Source organism: Callithrix jacchus, chromosome 3 (assembly GCF_049354715.1).
Source record: "Callithrix jacchus isolate 240 chromosome 3, calJac240_pri, whole genome shotgun sequence".
Taxonomy (NCBI): Eukaryota; Metazoa; Chordata; class Mammalia; order Primates; family Cebidae; genus Callithrix; species Callithrix jacchus.
The window spans coordinates 151,286,485-151,312,023 of NC_133504.1; the positions used below are offsets into that span (position 1 = coordinate 151,286,485).

The 25,539-nt window shown below is 38.1% G+C and overlaps 1 protein-coding gene across 6 annotated transcripts in view; it reads left to right on the forward strand.

Moving 5' to 3' along the window:
• Positions 1-25,539, forward strand: part of ATP8A1 (ATPase phospholipid transporting 8A1) — a 250,764-nt gene that overhangs the window by 138,586 nt on the left and 86,639 nt on the right. For all 6 annotated transcript variants that reach the window (XM_078367269.1, XM_008993413.5, XM_002745887.6 and 3 more), the window contains 3 exons: positions 952-1,091; positions 16,394-16,532; positions 20,452-20,516. In XM_078367269.1, the coding sequence (XP_078223395.1) occupies positions 952-1,091; positions 16,394-16,532; positions 20,452-20,516 (344 nt within the window). The remainder of the gene's footprint in view (positions 1-951; positions 1,092-16,393; positions 16,533-20,451; positions 20,517-25,539) is intronic.

The following is a 25,539-nucleotide window of genomic DNA, read 5'->3' on the forward strand; positions in this document are numbered from 1 at the left end:
TGGCCTCTCCCTTCTTTCAATCCATCTACTTTATTTCTGGCTGAGAGAGAAGTGAGTTATGAAATTGGCAGGCAGCAAGCACAGGGGGTGGGTGACTAAATATCAGCTTTGACTGTTTTCCCGTGATGTGTCTGCTGGCAGTTCTTTTTTGCCACTATCCCGCAATTATACTTAGACTTTTAAACTACAGATTTATGATGACAAAGAGCAGTAATAAATGTAGTCATATATCCTAGTAAGGGGAAGGTGGCTCTCCCAGTAGACCCCACCAGGGTCTCCTTCCTTTGCACACATCTGTGAGGCCACTATAATAAGTCAGCCACTATGCTTGGTACTGAGTTACTCTGAAGAACTCTGGTCACTGCTTTCCAAGTGCTATAATAGAGGAGACATACAAGAAGAACTGTAAAACATTGTCACTCATGCCATAGGAGTATTTCTGCCTTTGGCATCTGGATGAGAGGAGGGTGCATCAAATAGATGATTTTTGGAACTGAGTCTTAAAGTATTTGCAAGGCAGACAGTGGGGAAAGCAGAATGGAGAAAAAGTGACCAGCAAGAGCAAAGAACCCTGTCTGTGGGAAGTGAATGGCAGGGAATGAGAGTGAAGCCACCTGCTGAAACATGAATAAAAAATAATTTGGGGCTTAAATTTTGTCCTGGGGAAAAATTGGAAGATTCCAAGAAAAAGAATTACTTGATAAGATTAGGATTTTAGGCATGGAAGATGGATTAAAAGGGTTGGGAATTATAATCAAGGTACCAATTTTAAAGACCAGGGGAACATTAATCTATGTTTTATACTAAAGTTTTGTTATAATTTAATTGGACTTCAGTATACTGTTTGCATGGAATCACTTTTTTAAAAATGAGAGTTAAATAAAAACAGAAATAGACTTCCAAATAAAATTTTCTTTGGTGTGTTGGGGTGATGTATGCTACCTTTTTCAGGGTTAAGAACTTTATGTTTTGCTGTGGCTGAGATTTCAGAGAGTGACTTTCAGGAGTGGCGAGCAGTCTATCAGCGAGCATCTACATCTGTGCAGAACAGGCTGCTCAAACTCGAAGAGAGTTATGAGTTGATTGAAAAGGTATGTAGATGATTCTATTGATCATACAGAGGGTTTGTTTCCAGAGAGTTTCAATCTTTATTCAAGGAACCAATGGAATAAAAATCAAAATATCTTGACATAGCATTTACTATTGAATATCTTCTTGTCATCTAAGCATTAATGAATCTTAATATGCATTAAAATGTTGCTGAGAAGTCTTTGGGGTTAGATATTAATTTGTATAGATCTTCACTCTTTTCACAATTTTGGATCAAGTTTTGGCCAGTCTAGTAATCTCCTCACCAACGTATTCCTATTTCTGGATCACTGAGGATATGGAACATGCCCCCACACACACGTGCAAATTACATACATGTACATCTGTACTCTGAGTTAATAAATACATTTAATATGTAATGTAAAATAGCAATCACACAGCTTGCATAGCCGATCATAATATATGAGAGTAATGCAGTGCTGACACTTGGCCAGTCATTATGACAAACATATACCTGTATTCTTTCTGTCACAGCAGTAAATATCCTCATTTTGCAGATAAAGAAACCAAGGCTATTAAGCCAGAAAGTGATAGATGCATTATGATTGATGCTGTATAAACAGCAAGAATCTTGCTTTCTTAATTAAGAATGGGAAACATTTTTATGTAGCACTTGGTGTGTGCCAGGTGCTTTTTCTAGAACTTTCGTCTATTCATCTATTCAGTCCTCACAACATCCCTTTGAGGTTCTAATTATTCCTATCTTATCGACGAAGAATCCAAGGTAAAAGAGGGGTTAAGTAAGTTAGCTGAGATTATACAGCTCCCAGTAGTGGGAGCCAGAATCGTCACTCTTCCTCCAGTGTTCATGCTCTGAATCACTCAAGCATCTTCACTCTATAACCTCTAGCTTGACATTAAATAACTCTTCAATTGCACTCATGTTTGTATTGCATAGAATCAAACTAGCCTATCCACAGCAGTTTACTTGATTTTTTCTCCAGGTAAGTAAAGGCTGATATTTTGTTCTTCTTTCCTCTCTATCAAAGTGTGTACTTCCTTGTGCTTCCTGTCTTGAAAGGTAGCAGGTGCCACCAGTACCGCCCCACCCCGTACTGTTTCCCACCTCTGCCCCTCACTTGCCCTTCTCTTTAGTAATTATGGGGATGCCACGTTCTAGCTGCAGATGGTTTTCTTTATTGCACAAGTTTGCCATATGGAACTCGAGATGTTGGTCTCCTATCTCCTCAACACATTATCACTTTTTACAGAAGATGACTGGTTCTCATATAGCCTTTATATTTTGTAAGGGGATGATATCTAAATACAAATATAAGATCACATATATCATACCTGTATAGATAGATACAGATAGATATGTAGGTATATCTAGATATCTACTCCTTATATTTGAACTTTTTATTCTGCTTATTCGTAAAAAGACGTGATAGCATGTGTGGTGTCTTCCAGTGTGATACTCCCACCCTAAATTCTACAGGTACACACACAGCAGGGGGCTTGTTATCAATTGACTTATTTCAGTGTATCTCACTCTCTTCTGTCTCCCCCACTCCTTCCCTCAATACTCCCTCCCTCCACCCTCTCTCTCTCTCCACTTCCTAACGTATTTATATGTGATTATGTCTTTGGAATATTTATGTAGTGAAATAAAATTATCTGAGGCCATAATCATAATGTCTTTCAATCTGCCCAACTGAAGTAACATATCTTAAAGCATTAGTGGTATTGATTTTTAATCTTTGCTTCTCTTACTGTTTTAAGAAATAATAAAAAAAATCCTGTTTGGAAATGATTTTGTTCCTGTCTCTGAATATAAGGAAGGTTGCCTCCCATCCTCATGAGACAGAATTAATAGGTAATAAGTCAGAATACAAAATATATTTGAAAATTGATTCTAAACATATTAAATTGTTTCCAGTTGAAGCACAATTTCAGTTCTAGAGTTGAATGTTTAATGTACCTGATATCCTTACTCTCTGGATGCCCTAGAGTTTTTTATAGATTAGATTTTCTAGGTTTAACAGCTTTGTTTCTTGTTCTTTTAATATTTGAGTAAAAGCCTTGTGACTTCCAGATGTTCAACATTTTCCCAGAAGATGGCGATCATGAGCTACATTAAAATTTACGTTGCCTTAGGTAATCCATTGAGAGTGTGTGTGTGTGTAGACAAATATACACACATCTATATATGTATCTATATATGCATCTATATAAACTACTTATAGTTTACAGATAACAGAAACCTCTCTTATGACTGCTTTTCACCTAAAATAAATAAAAATGGGAATTTACAAGTAATTTGTCTTGACATCATAATAAGCTGTGCTCTCTGTTGTTGAAAATCTAAGATCCAGAAAGATTAAGAGATGGGGTCATTTACTCAGCCAACCTGCCCCAAATGAGGATGGATTCTCTACTCCTGAAACTGGAATTTCATTCGCTGATCCATCTAAATAACTTCCATCAAGCAGTTCATGTTTACTAGGTGTTGGGATCCACAGGCAAATGAGGAAGACTCGCTGTGGCCTTCTAGATACCACAGTCCGAGCAAATTCCCTAAATGAAGAAATCTGAAGGAACCCCAAAAGGTGACCCACAAACGATCCAAAGGAAGCTTTTGGAGAGGTAGTAATTTTTGAAATGGGCCTCCAAGGATTATTTTGCCAATTAGAAGAGAGCAAAAATCTTTTTAGGGAGAAAGAATAGACAAAATAGACCTGATGCGATGACTCATACCTGTAATCCCAGTACTTTGGGAGGCCAAGGTGGGAGGATCATTGAGGCCAGGAATTTGAGACCAGCCTGGGCAAACATAAGGGGAGAGGCTGTCTCTACAAATCACTTTTAAAAATTAGCTGGATGTGGTGGTGTGCTCCTGTGTTCCCAGCTTCTCAGGAGGCTAGGGCGGAGATGATTGCCTAAGTCTGGGAGGCCAAGGCTGCAGTGAGCTGTGAAAACGCTGCTGCACTCCTGCCTGTGTGCCAGAGCAAGACCCTGTCTCAAGAGGAAAAAAAAATAAGATAAAATAAACAACACAGGAATCTCTGTAACCAAGCTGGTTTTTTTTTTTTAAGTGTTTCTGTTAATCCTGATCATAGAAGGACTGTAGAACTTTTAATATAGAGAGCCAGAGTTCTTGGTCTGAGCTTCTATTCTTTGTTAAAATCAGCTAGGATGAGTGTCCAGAAGTTGTGATTTGCTGCCCTTAAAACCACTCTAGTAAGGCAAGTTTCAGCACATCAGACCACAGATTGCTCCAGCATGTTACCCTGGCTTTAAATTGAGCAAATATAGTCCTAGGGTTCACCCATTGTCTTCTTCTTTACCTACTTTAACTGAGACATGTTTATTTACGTGATCTGTTTTTTATGTGATTGGAATCCACTTTTGTATAGACGATAATACTGGACTTAATATGTCAGACAGTGAATTTTTAAGCTATGAGGGTCGTTTTCACATCCTTTTTTTTAAGAACAGAATTTTCCAAACAAAACATTGCCAGAATCATAATATATATAACTGATGAAAGCAGGGCTGCTTTGGCTAGAGTGGAAGCATAGAGAGGAGATCCACACTGGCTTTCCCCTCCGCCTCCACCTTGCCCTCGTGGGTGCTCCATGAGGGGCTTATTGTGACTGAGGATCCACTAAGCACAGTTTGAAAGCCATATATTATATTTATGTGTGGGCTTTTTAGAAAATGATTATTCAAAAGATCAGAACGTCATTGTGCTCATATGCGAGATGTTTCTGAACATATTTGAATTGAAATGAAATGTCACTGACACATTAATGGTAGTATTACATTAATGACATTCAAAATATAAAAAATTTATAAAGTTCTTCCTAAAATATTATATTACAAAATAAGTGAAAATGTTACAATAGAACTAAGGTTGTAATTTTAAACCCTGCTCTGTCCCTCTTTTCCCTCCACTGTTTGTTCAAACTAGTAATTCAGTTTTTTAAATTAAGTTAAATCCTTACTCCTTTGGGTACTATAACACCTAGCATAAGCTGAAAAAGAAATCCACATAGACCAAAAGTAAACAAGAAGGCATTTGTCCTTTGGTCATGATGCTTAGCTACTCAGGTATGTTACTACGCAGCACACTGAGTGCAATGCACTGCCGTCACTCTTGGGGCACACTGTGGGAAGCGGAGGACAGGGGAAGTTTGAAAAAGTCCAACAGGTATTGTTATCCCTATTGACAGTCATTGTGAGATGAGAGGATTTGGAACTTTTAAATCTATCTATAAAATATCATTATCCGCTCTGCTCCAGCATTGTTCTGTTTGAGCTCCAGTATTTCCATTCATATGGTAAACTTTTCAGGATATTTTTTAAAATTTTAATGCTGAGAGTTGTTTCACAAATCAGTTGCCAACACATCTTTTTTGTCTGTTTTTCTTTTGCTGCTACTAAATAGGTGACACTATTACTAGGAAGGCCTAACTTGTTCAGGAATAAGGAAGTTGATATAATTAAAATACAGGCCGGGCGCGGTGGCTCAAGCCTGTAATCCCAGCACTTTTGGTGGCCGAGGCGGGTGGATCACAAGGTCAGGAGATCGAGACCATCCTGGTCAACATGGTGAAACCCTGTCTCTACTAAAAAATATACAAAAAATTAGCTGGGCATGGTGGCGCGTGCCTGAAATCCCAGCTACTCAGGAGGCTGAGGCAGTAGAATTGCCTGAACCCAGGAGGCAGAGGTTGCTGTGAGCCGAGATCGCGCCATTGCACTCCAGCCTGGGTAACAAGAGCGAAACTCCATCTCAAAAAATATATATATATAATTAAAATACAAATGAGTTTATTAGAATCATATCAGATACTTCAGTTGTCTTGACCCACTTTGAGAAGGAGAATTGCAGGTTCTCCTTGGGTATTGTGTTCAGTAACACCTCTTTTTTGTCACCACTCAAGAAAATTTGCGGTTGTCTCATTCTTTCAGACACCAAATTTGACCTGTTTTATCTTAACCTCTTCTTTTGAAAGGTAGCCAACATATTTGGACTCCTAATTTTAGATTGGGAAACGATTTATAGTATCAGCCTATATTTTTTAAATCAGTTTTTTTTTTTTTTTTTTTTTTGAGACAGAATCTTACTCTGTTGCCCAGGCTGGAGGGCAGTGGTACAGTCTCGGCTCGCTGCAACCTCAGCCTCCCAGGTTCAAGCAATTCTCCTGCCTCAGCCTCCCAAGTAGCTGGGATTACAGGCACGTGCCACCACACCTGGCCAATTTTGTGTTTTTAGTAGAGATGCAGTTTCATCATGTTAGCCAGAATGGTCTCAATCTTCTGACCTCGTGATCCACATACCTCAGGCTCCCAAAGCACTGGGATTAGAGGCATAAGGCAGAAGCCACCATGCCTGATCTAAATGAGATTTTTTTAATTAAGTTAAAATTTTGTGTTTTATTCAAGAAGAATTGTAAATAACAGAATTATTATAAAGTTTTATGTTTCATTGGCAGGGATTTCTCTGAAATTCTCACCTTTGATCTGTCACTTTAATATATCAATAGCCAGGGTGGTACCACTTCTTTTTGGTCTGAGCTTCTATTCTTTGTTAAAATTTGTTTACTTTTATTCTAATTTCTAAGACACATAAATTATGTTTTGCCTCATATTCATACTATGCTACCGGATTCCTTTGAAAATTAATAGTACAGAAGTCTCTGGTCTTTCTTATTTTATAATTAAACCACTGTTTGAGATAAAAAGGCATGCCTTTCTGGAATACATAATTTTTTGAAAATTTTCATTATTTATTTGCTTCAATAGAAAAATGCAGCTATGTCTTTAATACTGCATAGATTACCTACTAATAATTTCTGTGTTTCTGAAAGCAAATTATTTATCTTGAACATTACAGAAAACAGTGTAAGCTATAATACCTGTCTAGATTCATCACTGATTCAAGCAGTATTTCCCTGGTGATAAGATTTTTCTTTTTCTCTTATTATGATACATGGATTGGGAAACTCTTTTTTTAAAGGAAAACTTATCCAATGCTTTTATCTGTGCAAGTTTTTCTAAAATAGTTTACGGGTTAGAGGATCATTTTTGTGCTTTAGAGTAAACTCAGAACGCTGTAATTCTGCTATCAAGCCTTTATTTGATCAGATAGCAATGTTGTGTTTTATGTGCATTTTGTAGTTTGTGATTGATGAGTGTCATCCTCTAGATGGAAGCTTCATGAAAGCAGGCACTGTGTTTATCATATTTATCACTGTGTCTCCAGTGCTTAACTGACTAGCCTATGTTAACCACTCAGTCATTTGATAAATAAATTAATTATCCTTTTAAACTTATTCAGAAGTTTGAGCTTAATAAGGGCTTGCTTAATGAAAGTATACCCCCTATTAACAAATCTAGTTCATGCTTTCCACGCACTGAAGGCACTGATAGCAAATGTGCTATCACTAAGGATTAATTTAGGGATATGTTAGAAAAGAAGTCAGTAATTTTACAGAAGGCATTCTTTAGAAGAATATACTTATTCCTTTATAAAACCTGTCTTCAAAGTTACTTAATACATAAATGTGAGAAAATCATGGTTGGAAAAATTCAGCAACAAATATCTGAGCACCACTGCATGACAGGCTCTGTTCTAGGCTCTGGGGCTCAGCAAGGAGAGGACAGATTTCTGCCTTTTGTTTCAGTGGTGGGAGGTAAGTAGTGAACCTGTAAACTAAAACAATATAATTCCAGACAGGCTTTAGTGTCGTGGGCACTGAGAAAAGGAACCAAGATAGGACAGTGAGGTAGTGATCCTTTTTTACATTATTTCCTTTACCCCTCCCCAAAACATGGTTGGTATTTTGGGGATGGTTAAAGAGTCCCTTGATGTGGCATAATATAGATCAACCATTACTCTCAGTATGAGTAAACAACAATTTAGCACCCTTTGCAACAAATGGCAACAAATGGTTTAGAGGATTCCTAGAGAAATATAAAACTAAATGGAAAACAGGACTTTTCTTGAACATTCATGACTGCCAAGTTCACAGTAACTTCTGTATTAAAATGGAATGCTTTTTCAGATTAAACTACCACATCTATTCATAGTAGCTGCACATATCACTTTCATTTGTGCTAAAAACTAAATGAAAATTTACATGATGTATGCATGATTTCGTGGTTTAAAATTCCAGTAGTTTCCTGTTCTACTATTTGCTTAAGAACATTTTTAGTTAGCTCATCTAATAAGACCTGCCACTTTCTGAGCATTTACTAAGCTCCACGTCTTCCACCCTTTACCCTGATTATTTAGTCGGAGGGCCTCTAAAGTGAGACACAACATGATCCATTGGGGTGAGCAAGAAAATGTTAGAACTTCTATTTGTTTTATCTCATCTTTTTTATAATTTGCGTTTGCATTTTATAGCGGGTATAATTTACTAATTTTAACAATGTTTTACAAAAATGTAGCTGTCATAAGTACATATTCAGCATTTTTTCCTAATATACTCAGAAATGTTTGCGATGACTGATGTAATTTCATCTGCAGAACATCCTTATTAAATCTAAGTTATTACACTTAATCTTGCTGTTGGGAAAGTTGATTCTTAGGTAAGTTAAGTTACTTGCTGAGGGACCGTATCTGGTGGTTGGCAGAGCAGAGATGCAAATCCCTGTTCTGTCTTAATTCGAAATCCCATGTTAATAATCTGTAAGTTATGTTATGTCGTCAACTTGCTTTAGAAGAAAGCAAAAATGTGTAGAAAATAGTGGAGACTTGAAAAATAAAATGAGTTCAGTTAATCAGTTGTGCAGTTGCATAATCACTGGATCAGGACTCAGGATGGGAAGTGGGAGTCATCGGCCTGTTTGGGACTCAACTACTTAGTGAGGCAGCCTCTACGTACTCTATGTACTGTATTCCACTTTCCTTGAAAATAAGATGGAAATGTGTTTTTCGTGATTTTCCCTTAACTGGCCATTAGAATCTTCTTAAAGGTCTTCTTAATAGAATCTATTTTAAGTACTTAAGCTTTCCTTAGATCTCTAATTCCATGCTCCTCCTTTCTGGAATGATAGATTCCTTCTTACGAATGCTTTGTGGTAGGTTTTTCCACCCTGGCTATTGCTGTCTTCTCACTCAGATAAGATGGATGTGTTGTTTTGCAAGCTACACCCAATCATCTCTCTAATCCTGATTCCTTTCAGCTGGGTGTGTGAATTCTGGTCTTATAACTAAGCTCTTGGCTTTGTGAGTTCAAATGTGATTTCTGTGGTTGGAAAAGCACCAACTTAAAAATCTATGTCTTGGCCTTAGAAAAATTAACCAGTTGAGTGATTTCTCCAGAAGCAGGCAAAGGAGCCATTCCAGTGGTTTAGTGACTTTATGCTCTTAGTCTTAGTACTGTAGGCCAGATTAAAGAGAAAGGCAAGAAGGCGGAAAGTCTCTTTTGAAAACAAGGGAATACACAGTGGAATACAGAAGAGAGAGGAGCCCAGCGGTCTCTGAGAACCAGGGTTATAGAATGGCTCTGAGAATCCCGCAGCCCATCCCACTTCCAGAGTTACCATATTTTAAACCTCAAGAGAATGATGACTGCAGTGGCCTCTTAACTGGTCGTACAGCCATTTTTCCCCCCAGTCCATCCCCAAACAGCTACTAGTGACCTTTCTGAAATGTAAATTTGACCCTGTCTCTCCTCTTCTAGAATTCACCAGGTGTCCCTTGGCTTTGGAATTGTCAGCATAATACACAGACCTTTCCATTTTCATTTCCTGCTGGCTTTCCAGCCTCTTCTTCCTCAGTGCCACACCTCACTTCATCTGCCATTTCCATATTGACTAAACGGCAACTTCTCAAACATTATGTGTCTTTTCATACCTCTGTCTTCGTACATGTAATTTCTTTGGTTTGGAATTACCTCCCTCATCCTTCCCCACCTCTCTCCATTGCTTGGCTAAATCTTAATGCATTGTTTAGGGTTTAAAATCAAGTGTCACCTCATGCATTGTTTAGGGTTTAAAATCAAGTGTTGCCTCTGTTGGACAGATTTTTTTTTTTTGAGCCATCAAGACTAGAAAGATGCCTCATCCCTGTGTTTATCCTTTGTACTCACATAAGAATACATATATAGCATGTAATATATACTGTGATTCTCCTAGGGGAGTACTGTTTCTCTCTGATGGTAATCCTGTATTATAGTTTAAAGGCTTTGTAGTTTGAAACTGCAAGGAAAAGCAAGAGAATTGGTCCCTGAGGCTCTAATGCCAGGCTAAGGGAGAATGGTAGGAGTTGGACATAGAAATGTCTACAGTGATCAAACGAGATGAAGCCAGGTACAAAGATGGTATGCTTAGAAGCATTCTACATCAGGGGTTGCAAACTCCAGCCCAAGGGCTAGATCCACCCACTGCCTATTTTTGTAAATAAAGCTTTATTGGAACACAGCTACATCCATTTGTTTACCTGTTGTCTTTAGCTGTTTTCATGCTACCACAGCAGAATTAACTAGTTGCAACACAGAATATATGGCCCTCAAACTCTAATATATTCACCATCTGTCCTTTTACAGTGAAAGCTTCTCAACCATGCTCTAGATGAGCAGTTCTCATAGTTAGGTTCTCAGATCAGCAGCTTTGCAACCACTGCACATTTCCAGGTTCACCATAGAGCTATTCAGTGAGGAATTCTGGACGTGGGGCCCAGCAATCTGTGTTAATAAGCTCCTCAGGTGATTCTGAAAAATCAAAGTTTGAAAAGCACCATGTAGATTTCTGGCCTGGTGGCTGATTACCTGGGACTTGATGACAACCAGGCAGTCAGGATTTAGGAGAAACATAAGGCAAGGAGGTACAGTTAGCAAACAAGGCAGCCAGGAATCCAAGGAGAGTTTCTAATGAAGCTTTCTGAAATATAAATTTCATACAGGTAGGAACTCACTATTGTATCCGCAGCATCTTGCCCAGAAGTACCTGCTTAGTATATATTTGTGAATGAATGCAGGCATGCACGTGTGCTTGTAAAGGATCTAATCCGGAAATGTGATTCTGGGGCCTGCAGGTAAAAATAGAGAAATAGGTACACCTGACCAAGGTGAATCAGAACTGAGGCTGAAACCCACTCATAGAAATGAGGTATTATTGAAGACCAAGAACAGACACAGAAGTTTAAAAACCTGATGATTTGAACAAAATTCTAATGTTCATCTAATCTCAGTTTTACCTCCCATTTGCTTCCTTGATGTTTTGTTCTTCCAGTCATAGCTCAGCTGCACCTCTAGTTGACCTTAGACAATTTATTCAACCTCCCCAAAGCTAGTAACTGAATTCATAAATGTAAAGCCCTTAGCAGTGCCTGGTACATTTTTTCTATTCATGAAATGCCAGTTTCCGCTTCAACATTTCTAGTCGTAATCTTATTTCATATGGAAATAAATGGTACTAAATGTTACTAGTATTTATCCACATTTACTCCAGTGGTACAATTTTGCTTAACAATATTACTGTCTTCAAGGAAATTTCTGCCAAATAGCCCATGTTGTAATCTGAAGCCTAGGTTGATACGAGTTTGATTATTGTACTTTTCTCCTTTAGGGGCATATTACAAACTTATAAAAAATATTATTTCATCTAAGCACTGACAGAATATTTGCTAATTTGGAAATAGGTCACTTTGAGATTCTATTATTTAGCAAAATATACATGTATTGGGGAAAAACAACAATTTCTAAATCTATCATAATACATTTTACCAGACTCTACATGAAGCTTTCTGTCCTCAGAGTAGAAATGTTACATTTAGTGTCTTTTTAAAAATTATGCATACATTAGGAACATCTGAAAGAGAAAATAAGATTACTGGAGAATTTACTAGGTGAATAAATATTACCTTAAGATTTTTTCAGTGATAACTGAATCTATATAATGTCAGAGTCATCAACCTCAAACCTTTATAACATTTGGCATGGTGACATTCAGAAAGTAAAATTAGCGTTTGGAGGTTTTTTAATTCCATAAACGCCATGGGAATTCTATCACATTTCAACACTTGCTAAATATGTAATTCCCCTAGTGCCCATTAGTGGCCATCTGTGTAAGGTAATACATTTTGGGATGAAATTGATTACAGCCTAAACCCTCTTGTGTTACGATCGGGAAAAGCATGCAAAGTTCAAATCTTTTTTTCTGATGATCATTATATACTGACAATATTAATTTCCAAAAGCAGAACAGCCTATCACTCAAGATTCTAATCTCACCATAAATGATACCAGGGCAAAAAGGAAAGGAGTCCGCAGAGCCTCGTGCTAAAATTAACAAGTGCTGTTCTCAAGGAGCTCTTAGGATAAAGGGAAAATTGACACACTTTTGGAGTAAAGTGTTTCCCTCATAGGCATCAACGTAGACCCATTACAATTTTGCTGAATATTCAGAAATGTTTTATTACTCTTCTTAAAGATTCATGTTATCGTCACCACCAACACACTCCACGTTAACCTATTTGTAACTTTTCTCAGCATACCTTGCTGGCCCTACATCTTTGATCCTTTATGTTATTTGTGCCTGCTTTGACAATGTTACTCTTTTACCTGTGCAAACCTTTTTTTCTTTCAAATATGATTTCAATGCAATCTCTCCAGTGAAGTCATTCTATTTTTATAGACACATGAGTGGTAATATATAATATATTGGTGTACTTTCTGAGCTCATTTTTCCCCTTAGGGGATAGAAAATATACAAATATATTCATTTATATATTTCTAATGAATGTGTTCATATCTTGGCTCCCAGATTATCTAGTTACCCCAGTGTTCCAAAAAAATATTTTTGCAGGAAATTTTGAGGGCTTATATTAGTAAACTGTCCCCAGGATCACTAAAGAAAATATTGTCTTGCATTGGGTAAAATACTTAAAATTTGAACACAGAAATATCCTGATCTTGACTGGGATGTGAGCCAGAATGATTTAACTGCAGATGCCCTGAAAGTAACTGAAGAATTGGTAGAATCATTTTATAAACATTTAAATTCAGCAATTCTGATGCTGGCATCATTGTTGCTGAATTGTTCTTCCTTTTTTTTTTTTTTTTTTGTTTTGAACTTCTTGATGATAATTATTCATCAGGTTATGGTAGATTTCAAATCTGCTTCCCATTAAAGTAAATAAGATAATGCTATCTTCTGGAAGGGAATTTGCCTTCCTGTATGATATATTATATACTAAGAAGTCATGCATCAAGTGAGTCTAATAACTGTCCATATTATTTGGAATATATTGAAAATGGTCTAGATTGCAGCAGTATTTTCACAATTCCTGGATTTTGGTTTTGTTTTGCCATTACCTCACTTAGCAAACATACTAAATGCTGACATTCAGTACTGTGGAGTCATTTAAGATGAACAAGACATGGTCCCTACTATTGAGCAAATCTGTTTAAGGATGAGCAGAGTTCTGTATGAGAACAGCAGAGGGGAAATTTTGTTTTAAGAAATGTAGGAAAACTTAAAAGAAGCAATAACTAGTAAGTTTGGTTTTATAGGATGAACCAAGTTTCACTAGACTAGGCAGTAGGGAACGTGTGCGTATCTACTTAGACATACATACTTATTTTTTTTTTTTTTGAGACGGAGTTTCGCTCTTGTTACCCAGGCTGGAGTGCAATGGCACGATCTCGGCTCACCACAACCTCTGCCTCCTGGGTTCAGGCAATTCTCCTGCCTCAGCCTCCCTAGTAGCTAGGATTACAGGCATGCACCACCATGCCCAGCTAATTTTTTGTATTTTTAGTAGAGACGGGGTTTCACCATGTTGACCAGGATGGTCTCGATCTCTTGACCTCATAATCCACCTGCCTCAGCCTCCCAAAGTGCTGGGATTACAGGCATGAGCCACCGCACCCGGCAGACGTACATACTTATGTATACACAGACAAACACTACACATATGCATGCCCATCCATATGGTCACTATAGCAGGGACTGTTGCCTGGCAAATTTAACACTCATTCCCATCCCCCTCCTTCCTCAACAGCTCTACTATTGAGACTGGAAAAGCTAAATACAAATAGTTAGGGTTAGCCATGTAAAACTATCTGGCCAACTAGTATTTGGAAATATACTAAGGACTTTTTAAAGCACTTTGCTGTTCATATAAGAGATAGATACAGTTGGTATTTAGTCTTCTATATAGTCTTTATCCCAGTAACAGCCACCTTGGGATATTGAGAGAGGTCAGGAGAATGAGTTGAGGTGTGGTTGAGCTACAAATTTAATGTTCACAACTGCCTACTTCAGTACTACTTAGGTGAGGAAAATTAATTTATTTAAGCCATTGTTAGATTTTCCTATTACTTGCAGCCAAAAGCATTCCAAACTAACGCGGGTATAAATCACATGCCTGCATATACACACACTTTCTCTCTCTCTCTCTCACTTGCATGTTTGTATATATAGTTAACATTATTTTTCATGACTAACCAAAGCTTGAGACTAATTTTAGACTTTAATTTTGGTGAAAAATAAGGAAAAGTAGAAAATGGCCTTCTTTGTTATCACTAATTCTGGCAGTATCCTCAGCACTTACTTTCCTTTGCAGCCATCTGCCCTTACATATATATATATATTATATATATATATATATATATATATATTTTTTTTTTTTAGACAGAGTTTCGCTCTTGTTACCCAGGCTGGAGTGCAATGGCGCAATCTCGGCTCACTGCAACCTCCGCCCCCTGGGTTCAGGCAATTCTCCTGCCTCAGCCTCCTGAGTAGCTGGGATTACAGGCACGCGCCACCATGCCCAGCTAATTTTTTGTAATTTTTAGTAGAGACGGGGTTTCACCATGTTGACCAGGATGGTCTCGATCTGTTGACCTCGTGATCCACCCGCCTCGGCCTCCCAAAGTGCTGGGATTACAGGCTTGAGCCACCGCGCCCAGCCCTTACCTATATTTTAAAAGAAAAACTGAAGGCAAGAGAAAATGATTAAGAAGAAAGATAAATGCTGAAGAGGATCATGCCGGAGGTTGAAACAGGGCAAGACTGAGAATCAGTTGGTTGTGGCCCCCAGAGCACTATTGCGAAGGGTACCCCACTAGCAACAGTGCCTGGTAATATGATGGAAAGAAAAGTTTATATCTTAATCCATCATTGCATTCTTATGTATTGAGGACCAAGAATAATATTACCTATGTTCCTTTTCTCTAACAGCCAAGAGATCGTTCTCTCCCCCTTACCACATCCATTTAGGAAGATGAGAGTAGAAATTATTCTTTCTCGTGAGAGATTAAAACAGCTTTGGGCTGGGTGCAGTGGCTCACTCCTGTAATCCCAGTACTTTGGGAGGCCAAGGCAGGCAGATCACTTGAGGCCAGAGTTCAAGACCAGCCTGGCTAACATGATGAAACCCTGTCTCCACAAAAATACAAAAATTAGCCCAGCATAGTGGTGCGCACCTATAATCCCAGCTACTCTGGGGGCTGAGGCAGTAGAATCACTTGAACCTGGGAGGCAGAGGTTGCAGTGAGCCAAGATGGCACCACTGTACTTTAGCCTGGGCAACAGATTAAGACTCCATCTCAAAATAAATAATAAAAATAATAAAAGCTTTCCCCAGAGCCCATTGGTCTTATAGCAAAGACAACATCTAATGAGCAAGAGATCTTGGAGTCTCATCTTCCGGTACACAACTGTGGAACTATGTGAAACACATTCAACTTGTTCTTTCTTGCAGACTAATATCACTTTGTTCTGGTAGTCTCCCATAGCTGTTTGTGTGTTTTTTTCTTTGAATGCCCAGGCTGGAGTGCAGTGGCGCAATCTTGGTTCACTGCAACCTCTACCTCCCAGATTCAAGAGGTGCTCCTGCCTCAGCTTCCCAAGTACCTGAGATTACAGGCACACACCACCATGCCCAGCTACTTTTTTGTGTTTTTAGTAGAGATGGGGTTTTGCCATGCTGGTCAGGCTGGTTTCGAGCTCCTGACTTCAAGTGATCTGCCCGCCTTGCCCTCCCAAAATGCTGGGATTACAGGCATAAGCCACTGCACCCAAGCTGTTTTTAACTGACTTTTGATTTTATTCCCCTTCTTTGCAAGGTTATTTTAGAATGTGTTTCTTACCTTAGGAGTTAGATTACACATTTTCAGGGAGCCTCAGTCTCATGCCTAAAGACTGGGTGAAAGTCAAGGATATTTCAGAGAGAAAAGTCAATGGGATAGTTGGACTTTGCGCCAAAGTCAATTATCATTTACTCTCTGATTTTAAAACATATACACACTTCAATTTTTTGTTTTTAAAGAATATGAACTGATTTTTTTTTCTTAAATTTTCTACCACTAATTTTTTCCAGAATCTTCAGCTACTTGGAGCAACAGCCATTGAGGATAAATTACAAGATCAAGTTCCTGAGACCATAGAAACGCTAATGAAAGCAGACATCAAAATCTGGATCCTTACAGGGGACAAGCAAGAAACTGCCATTAACATTGGTAATTCACCTAATTTAAGTTTTACATGTGGTGCTTTTTAATAAGTTGATATGTTTTAGAAGATGGATTTGAGACATTTCAAGATTCAAAAGATTTGATGTGTCGAGATTAGAATATTCCAATCTTTTTTCACCTTTGCATCTCTGCCTCCCACATGTTCCATCCATAAGTGGCACATACAGATAACATTTCTGCAGTTGTCTGGAGATTGGGCTTATGGGAGATTTATGTATTGATACTTGATTATGTGACCAAAGATTATTTTAAGATAATAAGAAAGAAGAAGTTTGCCAGTTTGCATTCATATTATGTTAATTCCCATTTTTTGGAAAGAGTTTATAATAGTTCGGGTCGCCATAAGAGAATACCACACACTGGGTGGTTTAGACAACAGAAATTTATTTTTACAGAGTTCTGGAAGCTAGAAGTTCAAGATCCAGGTGCCTGCAGCGTTGTTTTCTGATAAGGCTTCTCTCTTCCTCCTAAGAGACATAAGGAGTAGTATAAGACACCTAAGATACCAGTCCTATTGCACTAGAGAGCTGTCTTAGTCCGTTCTGGCTGCCGTAACAAAATATCATAAGCTGGGTGGCTTATAAACAACAGAAATTTATATCTCTTTGTTCTGGAGGCTGAGAAGCCCAAGGTTAAGGCACCAGCAGATTTGGTATCTGATGGGCGCTGGCCTTCTGCTTCATAGACAGCACCTTCTAACTGTGTTCTCATATGGTAGAAGGGGCAAAGCAGCCCTCTGAGGCCTCCTTTATAAGGGGCACTAATCCTATTCATGATCTTCCTGCTCTCATGATCTAATCACCTCCCAAAGACCCCCACCTCCTACTATCACCATACTAGTGGTTGGGTTTCAGCAGTTTTGGGAGACCACAAACATTCACACCATAGCGGGCCTCACCCTATGGTCTCATTTAACCCTGATTACCTCAATTAAGACTCAGTGTCCAAATGTAGTCACACTGGCATAGGAATTGGAATGAGTGTTGGTGGGGAGAACAATTGAGTCCCAAACAGAGGTCCTACAGTGAAGAAAGTTATTTGGCATTGGAAGCCTGTAGTACCAGCAATATGCCAAAAAAAACAAAAGTTTTTTCCCCAAGTTTAGTAAAAATTGGTAGCTTGAGCACTATAAACCCTGACATAGATTTATCCTCTTGATATTAATCATATATGTTACATTCAAAACTTCACCCAAGTTGAAGGAACTATTTTAGGGGAGTTCACAGCATGGGACCACATTTTTAGAAAGTCATTTAAAAATACTCTGTATTTTTAAAAATTCAAATTTTTAGGAAGAGGCATAAGGAGTAGTATACAGAAGAGGAACACACCAGGACAGCCAGGCAGAGAGGATTTCCCAGAATACAACCCTGAAGGCACCTCGATCTAAAAATTAAAAAATTTAGCTAACATTTTAGAAGTTTTAGCTGCCAGCCTAATGTATCCTGTAAATATAAAACTCTACTTCAAATTTATAGAAAATTGATGTTATTAATAGAAAATCTGTTTTATTTTTTTAAACTAGCAGAACTTTACAAACCACACAAGTTGTTAATTCTGATTACAAAAATTACTGCTTTTATTGGAGACAATTGAAAGATGTATGAGAAGGAAAATAATGGTGGAATGCAGACTGTGTTGCAATTGGGAGACCTAAAAACACAAATATGATAAAACAGTAAGAAGACAAATACAATATATGGCAATAGAGGATGATAAGTATGGAAAATAGGCAGTTACTGGTACTAGTAGTTCAGGATATGTTCACTATTATGAATGTTCCTATGAAAAAAGAGTATGGTAGTGATTTCTGGTAACATTTAACATTTAGAATCTTGGGCCATGATTGGTTCCTAGAAAAAGGTAGGTAAGATTCACCCATTCAGCATAATTACGGTACCTATAGTGCCATGTACTGGTTAAGTGCGAGGAACAGAGCAGGGAACAAAAGAAACCAAAATCTCTGCCCTAATGGAGCTCAGATACTAGTCAGAGAAACACACAATAAAATAAATTAGAAACACGCATAGTATAATATCAATAATTGCTATAAAGTAAACTAAAATGGAGTGAAACATGAGGCATTGCACAGAGGGATTTAGTTGGTTTGTTGGTTGGTTTTTTGGTTTTTTTTTTTTTTTTTAGACAGTCTCTCTCTGTTACCCAGGCTGGAGTGCAGTGGCGTGATCTTGGCTCACTGCAACCTCTGCCTTCCGGGTTCAAGTGATTCTCCTGCCTCAGCCTCCCGAGTAGTTGGGACTACAGGCACCCGCCACCATGCCCAGCTAATTTTTTGTATTTTTAGTAGAGACGGGGTTTCATCGTGTTAGCCAGGATGGTCTCAATCTCCTGACCTCATGATCCACCCATCTCGGCCTCCCAAAGTGGGGATTCTGTTTTAAATAACAGAGTCAGGAAGAACTTATTGAGAGAGTGACATCTGAGGAACCACCGAAAATAGGAGAAGGAGCCTTGTCACATGATGATTAAAGAAAAGCTGTCTTCTGTTACAGAGAGAAACAGCACAAAAGCAAAAGGAAGACTAATAGCAGAAGAGGTCTTCAGTGTAGCAGTGTCCAGGGTGAATGGGGCCTCTCAGGCCACTGTCAGGACTCAGCATTTACTCCAAGTAAACAGAGAAATTACTTGATGGTTCTCAGCAAAGGAAAGACATGCTCTGACTTACCTGTAAAAACAGTCATTCTGGCTGCTAGACTGAAAATGGACTCAAAGGGAAGCAAGTGTGGAAGCAGGGAGAACAGTGAGGAGGCTATGGCATTAATCCAGGGGAAATATGATGGTGGCTTGGACCAAAGTGGTAACAGGGGAAATGATAAGAAGTGGTTGGATTCTTGATGTGTTTTAATGGTAAGAAGTGGTTGGGTTCTTGATGTGTTTTAAAGGTAGAGAAAAGATTGACTGATAGATGTGGAGTATGAGAGAAAGAAATAGACCAGGTAACTCGAAGATTTTTGGCCTTAGCATCTGAAGAATGGAGTTACCATTAACCCAAATGATGAAACCAAAGGGAAAGTAGGTTTTCTTCGTGGGGGCTGGGGGTTCAGGAGCCTGGTTTTTCTGAGTTTGAGATGATGAAAACGCCTACTTCCTACGTAAGCGTTTTGATAAGCGGTTTAAGTAAGCATTTGGATATGTGAGTCTGGAGTTCAGGAAAGAGGGCTGAGTGGAACATGGGAGTTTCAAAATGGACAGCATTTAGATGATGTATGAAATCATGAGATGGAATGAGATCACAAAGGAAGTGTGAGTATAGATGGAATTATTTTAAATAGGATGGTATTTTTTAAATGTGTTATCAGCAGAGTTGCCTCCTCTTCTCTAGACAAAGTCAGCTGTAGCAAACAGGTACAGAGTAGGCCAAGTTAGGTTTAACAAAGGGGGGATTTTGCCCTGCAGTAAGTACAACAAAGCAAGAGATGGGAGAGGAAAGTAGAGGATGTAATGATTCTCCCAGGAAGGGAACAGTGATGGGATCCGCGGATCCAAGCAACAGCCACCTGCACCCTTCCCTGGGTGTCGAGAGAGGGGTTCTATTGTTCTGTTTTCTAGAAACAATCATTGGCCTATCGTTTGCTCTTCATGTTGGTCCTCATGAAGGGTATTTATTACACATCCATTTATCAGCTTTCAGGACATCAAGAATCCTTACCACCATATCTTCCCAGATGTCTTTGTAGCCTTAAGAGGCCAGACAGACATACTTGTTGCATATCCCTCCTATGGCAAGCAAGAGCATTTCAAGCTTCCTACAAACCTGGAAAACAACTGATTGCCCTCAGTCCTTATAAAATCATCTTTAGATATATACATATCATTGCTTTAACATCTTTGCATATTCTCTGGAGAAATTATATCAATTAATATATTCTATGTTTGGATATAGGACACTCCTGCAAATTGTTGAAGAAGAACATGGGAATGATTGTTATAAATGAAGGCTCTCTTGATGTAAGTAAAATTATGTATTTTAAAAACTCCTTTAATAATATATTCATGTTATAGTATTTTACTTTATATTCAGATAGCTGTGGAATTATTTTATCTTCCTGAGGTTCAAAGGTACCTTATCGCTGTTGTTCTGCTTTAACATAATGTACTCTGTTTTGAATCACATGGATGTAAATTGATTCAAGATTTACATCTGTGACGGCTAAAAGAAATTGTGAAATGATTTGCGTAATATTGTGAGACAGAAAAGTTGTTTTACAAAAGCATTATGTCAAGACATTGCTGAGTGACTGCAACATGTTCATATCTGAGTATTCTGTATATTAAACATTTTATATCTGCTTTAACTTCCAGCATTAATATATATTTTACCTCTTTAAAAAAACATGTGAAAGCTATTGAACAACACAAAACAACCATTCCTAGTAGGACAGACTTTCTTTTAATGTCCTAACTTCTGGAATGAAACATAAATTCCTAGGATGTCTTTTTTTGTGGTTGTGATCACTGGATGTTATATTTGGGAAATGAGGAAAGATTTGTTAGGAATACAGTGTAAAATAGAAGTTAGCAAAATAATATGTAGGTCAAGTTACCAGTTAACATTTTAAAGTAAAGGAGACTATTTGTAATTTTAGGTGGAAGACAGAGCAGTAGAGGTGATTCTGCACTTCTTAAAATAGTCATTATGACGCAAAGAACAGAGAAAACCTTGGTAATTAGGGATGTTGGTGAAGCTAAGCGGCCACATGCTTGGAAGGGGTGGTGAAGCCATGACTGCAAGGGATGGATGGTGTTTATGTTTCATCGGTAACGTGGGTTACATGTGGTGCACAGTTTTTCTTAAACCTCAGGGAAATCAGAGATAGGACCTTTGATGCAGAAGCAAAAGCAGGGCAAGCCACGCCTCATTTTACACGGTATCCTTTCTGTCTGGCTTTGGGCATTTTCCTTCCATAGCATATGGTAGACTTGTTTCTTTTGTCTTATTCGTTGCTGTCGTATTTCCCCAGTTCTTCGATAAGCATGTTCTTTAAGTGTTTTAGGTATCAGGTAGTATGAATAGTAATCTCAAAAAAAAAATAGAGAAGTGAAATACCAAAATTACTCATTGTACTGTATCAGTGTATTGTTAAGACAGTGGCATTTGTTTTCATTTTGAGGTTTCTAAGGTAGAAATTAATAAGCACTTCAAAGGTACCTTGACTACCTGTTTCTACCAGAGCAAACATTGATAGGAGTCTCAAGTTGAATACTAAATTTCAATAAAAGCAGGAACTGTGTCTGTCTGTTCTGGTTTATCATTCTTTTTCAGTGCCCTGCAAATGGCCTAACACATAGTAAGTACACTGTAAATATATGAGAAGTGAGCCACTAAGTAATTTTTAATTAAGGGCTTCTTTTTTAAAAAAGTTGTATATCAGTTTTAAATTTGGTTGTCATTGATCATATCTGACATTTTTTAAGTAAAGTGCCTAAAAATCTCCTTAGCAGTTCAAGTAGCAGTTTAAAGATCACAGGCAAACCCTGTGGCTGAATGGATTAACACTAATTTGCCCAGCTCCAGACTGCCAGGCATTCTAACACTGCTGTCTGGGGAAGGCTTTTCTCCCGGGGAGTTAAGTGGTGACTTTACAAATCTGACTGTTTAGGGTCAGGCCTGCTGCGGTGCACTCATTTGTTTCTCAGCAGGAAAGGAAACATCACTTTGCATAGCTCCTTCCGATCTTCTGTCATAAAACCCATGGCTGATATTTCAGGCAAATCATTAGATGTGCTAGAATGCCTGTAGGTAAATCATTATTTTTTTCATTGATATGGAAAAGAAAAGCATCCAATCTGGGTTCAAATTGTACTGATCAGTAATGAATAGAATTATCATTTTATCTGCACAAAGAATAATTAGCATTTAAGTAATAAACTTAGGAATATAATGTCTTAGGGAATAAATTGTGAATATGTGTTTTGTCAAGTGACAATTTTAATGAGTGTACTCAAATCACTCTGTGAAACGGCACAGGGTGAAGAGCACAGTTCTGTCCCAATCTAACTGTGGGACCCTGAGCAAATTAAAATCAGCTTCTCTGAGCCAGTTTGGCTGCCTAGAAAGTAAGGAGAATGTAACCTTTGGCATAGGATTGGCATGGTTAACACAGTACATAGCACATGTAAAAAAAGGAGATGTTATAAAATTTTGTAGAAAGAATATTACTTCAATAGCTTATAAGTTGTTTTGCATAGTGATCATTTTTGTTATAAAAATATACTGTTTCCACATCTTTTACTTTTTTCCCTAAGGTTGCAACTGTAGGTTCTCTTTTACTTTTTTCCCTAAGGTTGCAACTGTAGGTTCTCTTTTACATAAATGATACATAATGAGCATTTTTCTATTCAAATTTTCTACTAAAATATATTTCTAAAGCTGATAAAATTCAAAAGCTAAATCTATTTTTCTAGTGTTGAACTTTTATAATGTATCATATTTGAAGCTTTTAAAATTTTAGATAGAAAACCCTTCCTCCTAGTGACCATGGTAATGGAAATCTTTGTCCTCTGTAATCTAGATAACCAAAGAAATACCATTTTTTTTTTTTGAGTTTCAATATGAGTATCCTTCTTTAAAAAAAATAGCTCTTCAGCATTTTTAAAAACATTTAAATAAATACATAAGGCCAAACTACAGTTGAAAATGCAGTCATGTGGAAGTCTCGCTCTGCAGACCTGATGTGGAAACCTGACAGGTCTTTCTGCCTTGGTTCATTCTTGACTCCTTTCATAGCAAAAGCAGCAGCCCCTGCTAGAATGTTGTCCACAAGCAAAGCCAGGTGTTCTCACCCAGTTACCCACCAGTTTCTTGTAAATTGTCAGTATCAGCAAAAGAGTTGGGCAGAAAGTTTGATTTTTATTTATTTATTTATTTATTTTTTTAGGAAAAAAAAATCATGGGTAAATAAGAATCATCTAAAGTTGATCAAAACCTGTTAGGTATTTGTGATAAATAATTTTTAAAGAACTTTCTATAGTACTACTTTGAACTACTTTATTAGGAGTTCTGATTGTGTTCTCAATATAAATCTTTTTTTTTTTTCTTTTTGAGAGGGAATCTCATTCTTGTCGAGGCTGAAGTGTAATGGCACAATATCAGCTCACTGCAACCTCTGCTTCCCAGGTTCAAGCAATTCTTCTGACTCGGCCTCTTGAGTAGCTGAGATCACATGTGTGCACCACCACACCCAGCTACTTTTTATATTTTTAGTAGTGACAGTTTCGCCATGTTGGCCAGGCTGGTCTCAAACTCCTGACCTCAACTGATCCGCCCACCTTGGCCTCCCAAAGTGCTGGGATTACAGGCGTGAGCCTTTGTGCCCAGCTGAGACATATCTTTAAGCATCTGAAAAGGCAGAAATTTCAAAATACTAACTTGAAGGGGGAACATTTTACTTCTCTAACTCCACAGCACTGCCCGGGAAATATTCCACAAACTTCTAATTAATAATAAACCCTTATACTTGATGATACTTTTGCATCTCTTTTATAGCTTTTACTTTGTTGTCATTTTTTAAACTCTGTTAAATCCAGAAACATCTAGAATGTAAGCTAAGCACTAGAGAATCTCATGCTGTGGCCCATCTTTGGCTCCCAATTTCTAACTAAACTTTCAAAATGCACTGAAGCAGTTCTCAAAGGATTGGGTTTATGTGATATTATTTATATCCTCCATGGCACACCAACAACTCTGAATCTCTGGAAATACTTTCAGGCAACCTAACATTATATTTTTGAATAGGTTTGGATTAAGTTTCCTCTTATGGGAGAAAAATTTTGAAGACATGTTTCATTGAGATACTTGGGATTTCACCACCATTTCATCTAAATCCAGAGTGACTGGGAGGAACCATCGTTTCTTAAGCCATTAACTGTGTGACTTAAAGAGATTTTTTTGAGGTATCAAAATTGTCTGTCTTGAGCCTCTCGTGATATACCCCTAACCTTGGTCTCTCCTCCTTCTGGCATCTCTTTTATATGAGGAATTGTGGGATCTGTCCCCAGAGGTAGAGCTCCATCTCAAATCCATTTTTTCTGTTTTTCAGCCTCCTTTGTATAGTGCCAGGCTTTCCTAGAAAACAAAAAAGAGGTAGAAAGGGAAGATAGACACTATGCCTTTATTAAATCAACAGGCATGACGTTTGGAGACATAAATTTCCTACCCTCATAAGCCGCTGGTTGGTATTCCCAAGCCTCTTCACTCCTGAGAAGCCCTGCCCACTTCTGCCTCGGATTATCGGATCCCCCTTTCTAGATTGCCTCTCCACTTGTTGATATTCACCTTCAGCCTGATCAAGAGCTGCCACCTAATGTGTGGGAAGTAGTGTCTGGATCCCGCAGGAAAATGCAACTTTCTGACTTTCTGCAGGAAGAGACCTCGGCTCCTTCTACAGGGTTCTACGCGTTACTGTTAGAGTCATAACAAACGCAACAGCTTACATTTATTATGTGCTTATTATTTTGTACCAGGTACTGGACTATGGACTTTACAGGGACAATCACATTTATACCTGGAACAATTTATATGTTATAGGCAGATACTATTATGCCCATTTTACAGATCTGGAAAGGATAACTGGACCAAACACACATAGCTCAGCGGCACTGGGGCGTATATCTAAGACATTTGATTCCAGAGTGAGGGAAGCAAATAGGTTTTTCTAGCCTTCGTCTACTACATTTGTAAAACAAGAGTAATGAAAGCCATCTCATTTAGGGGTGGGGTTGTGAGAATTAAAGATGACAATACCTGTCAACTAGTTAGAAACAGTGCTAGACATCATCATCATTATCTCTTTCAGTATTACTTCTAAAGGACAGTTCTTCACTGCTGGCTGCTGTAACAGATGCCTTTGAACAGCCGCCCTGCTCTTAAATTACCTAAAGTTCTCTGCTTAATTTGAGAATATGACACCAAACCAGTTATAGGTTTGATTATGGATACCAGTGTTTTATTTCACTTACATATATTAAAGAA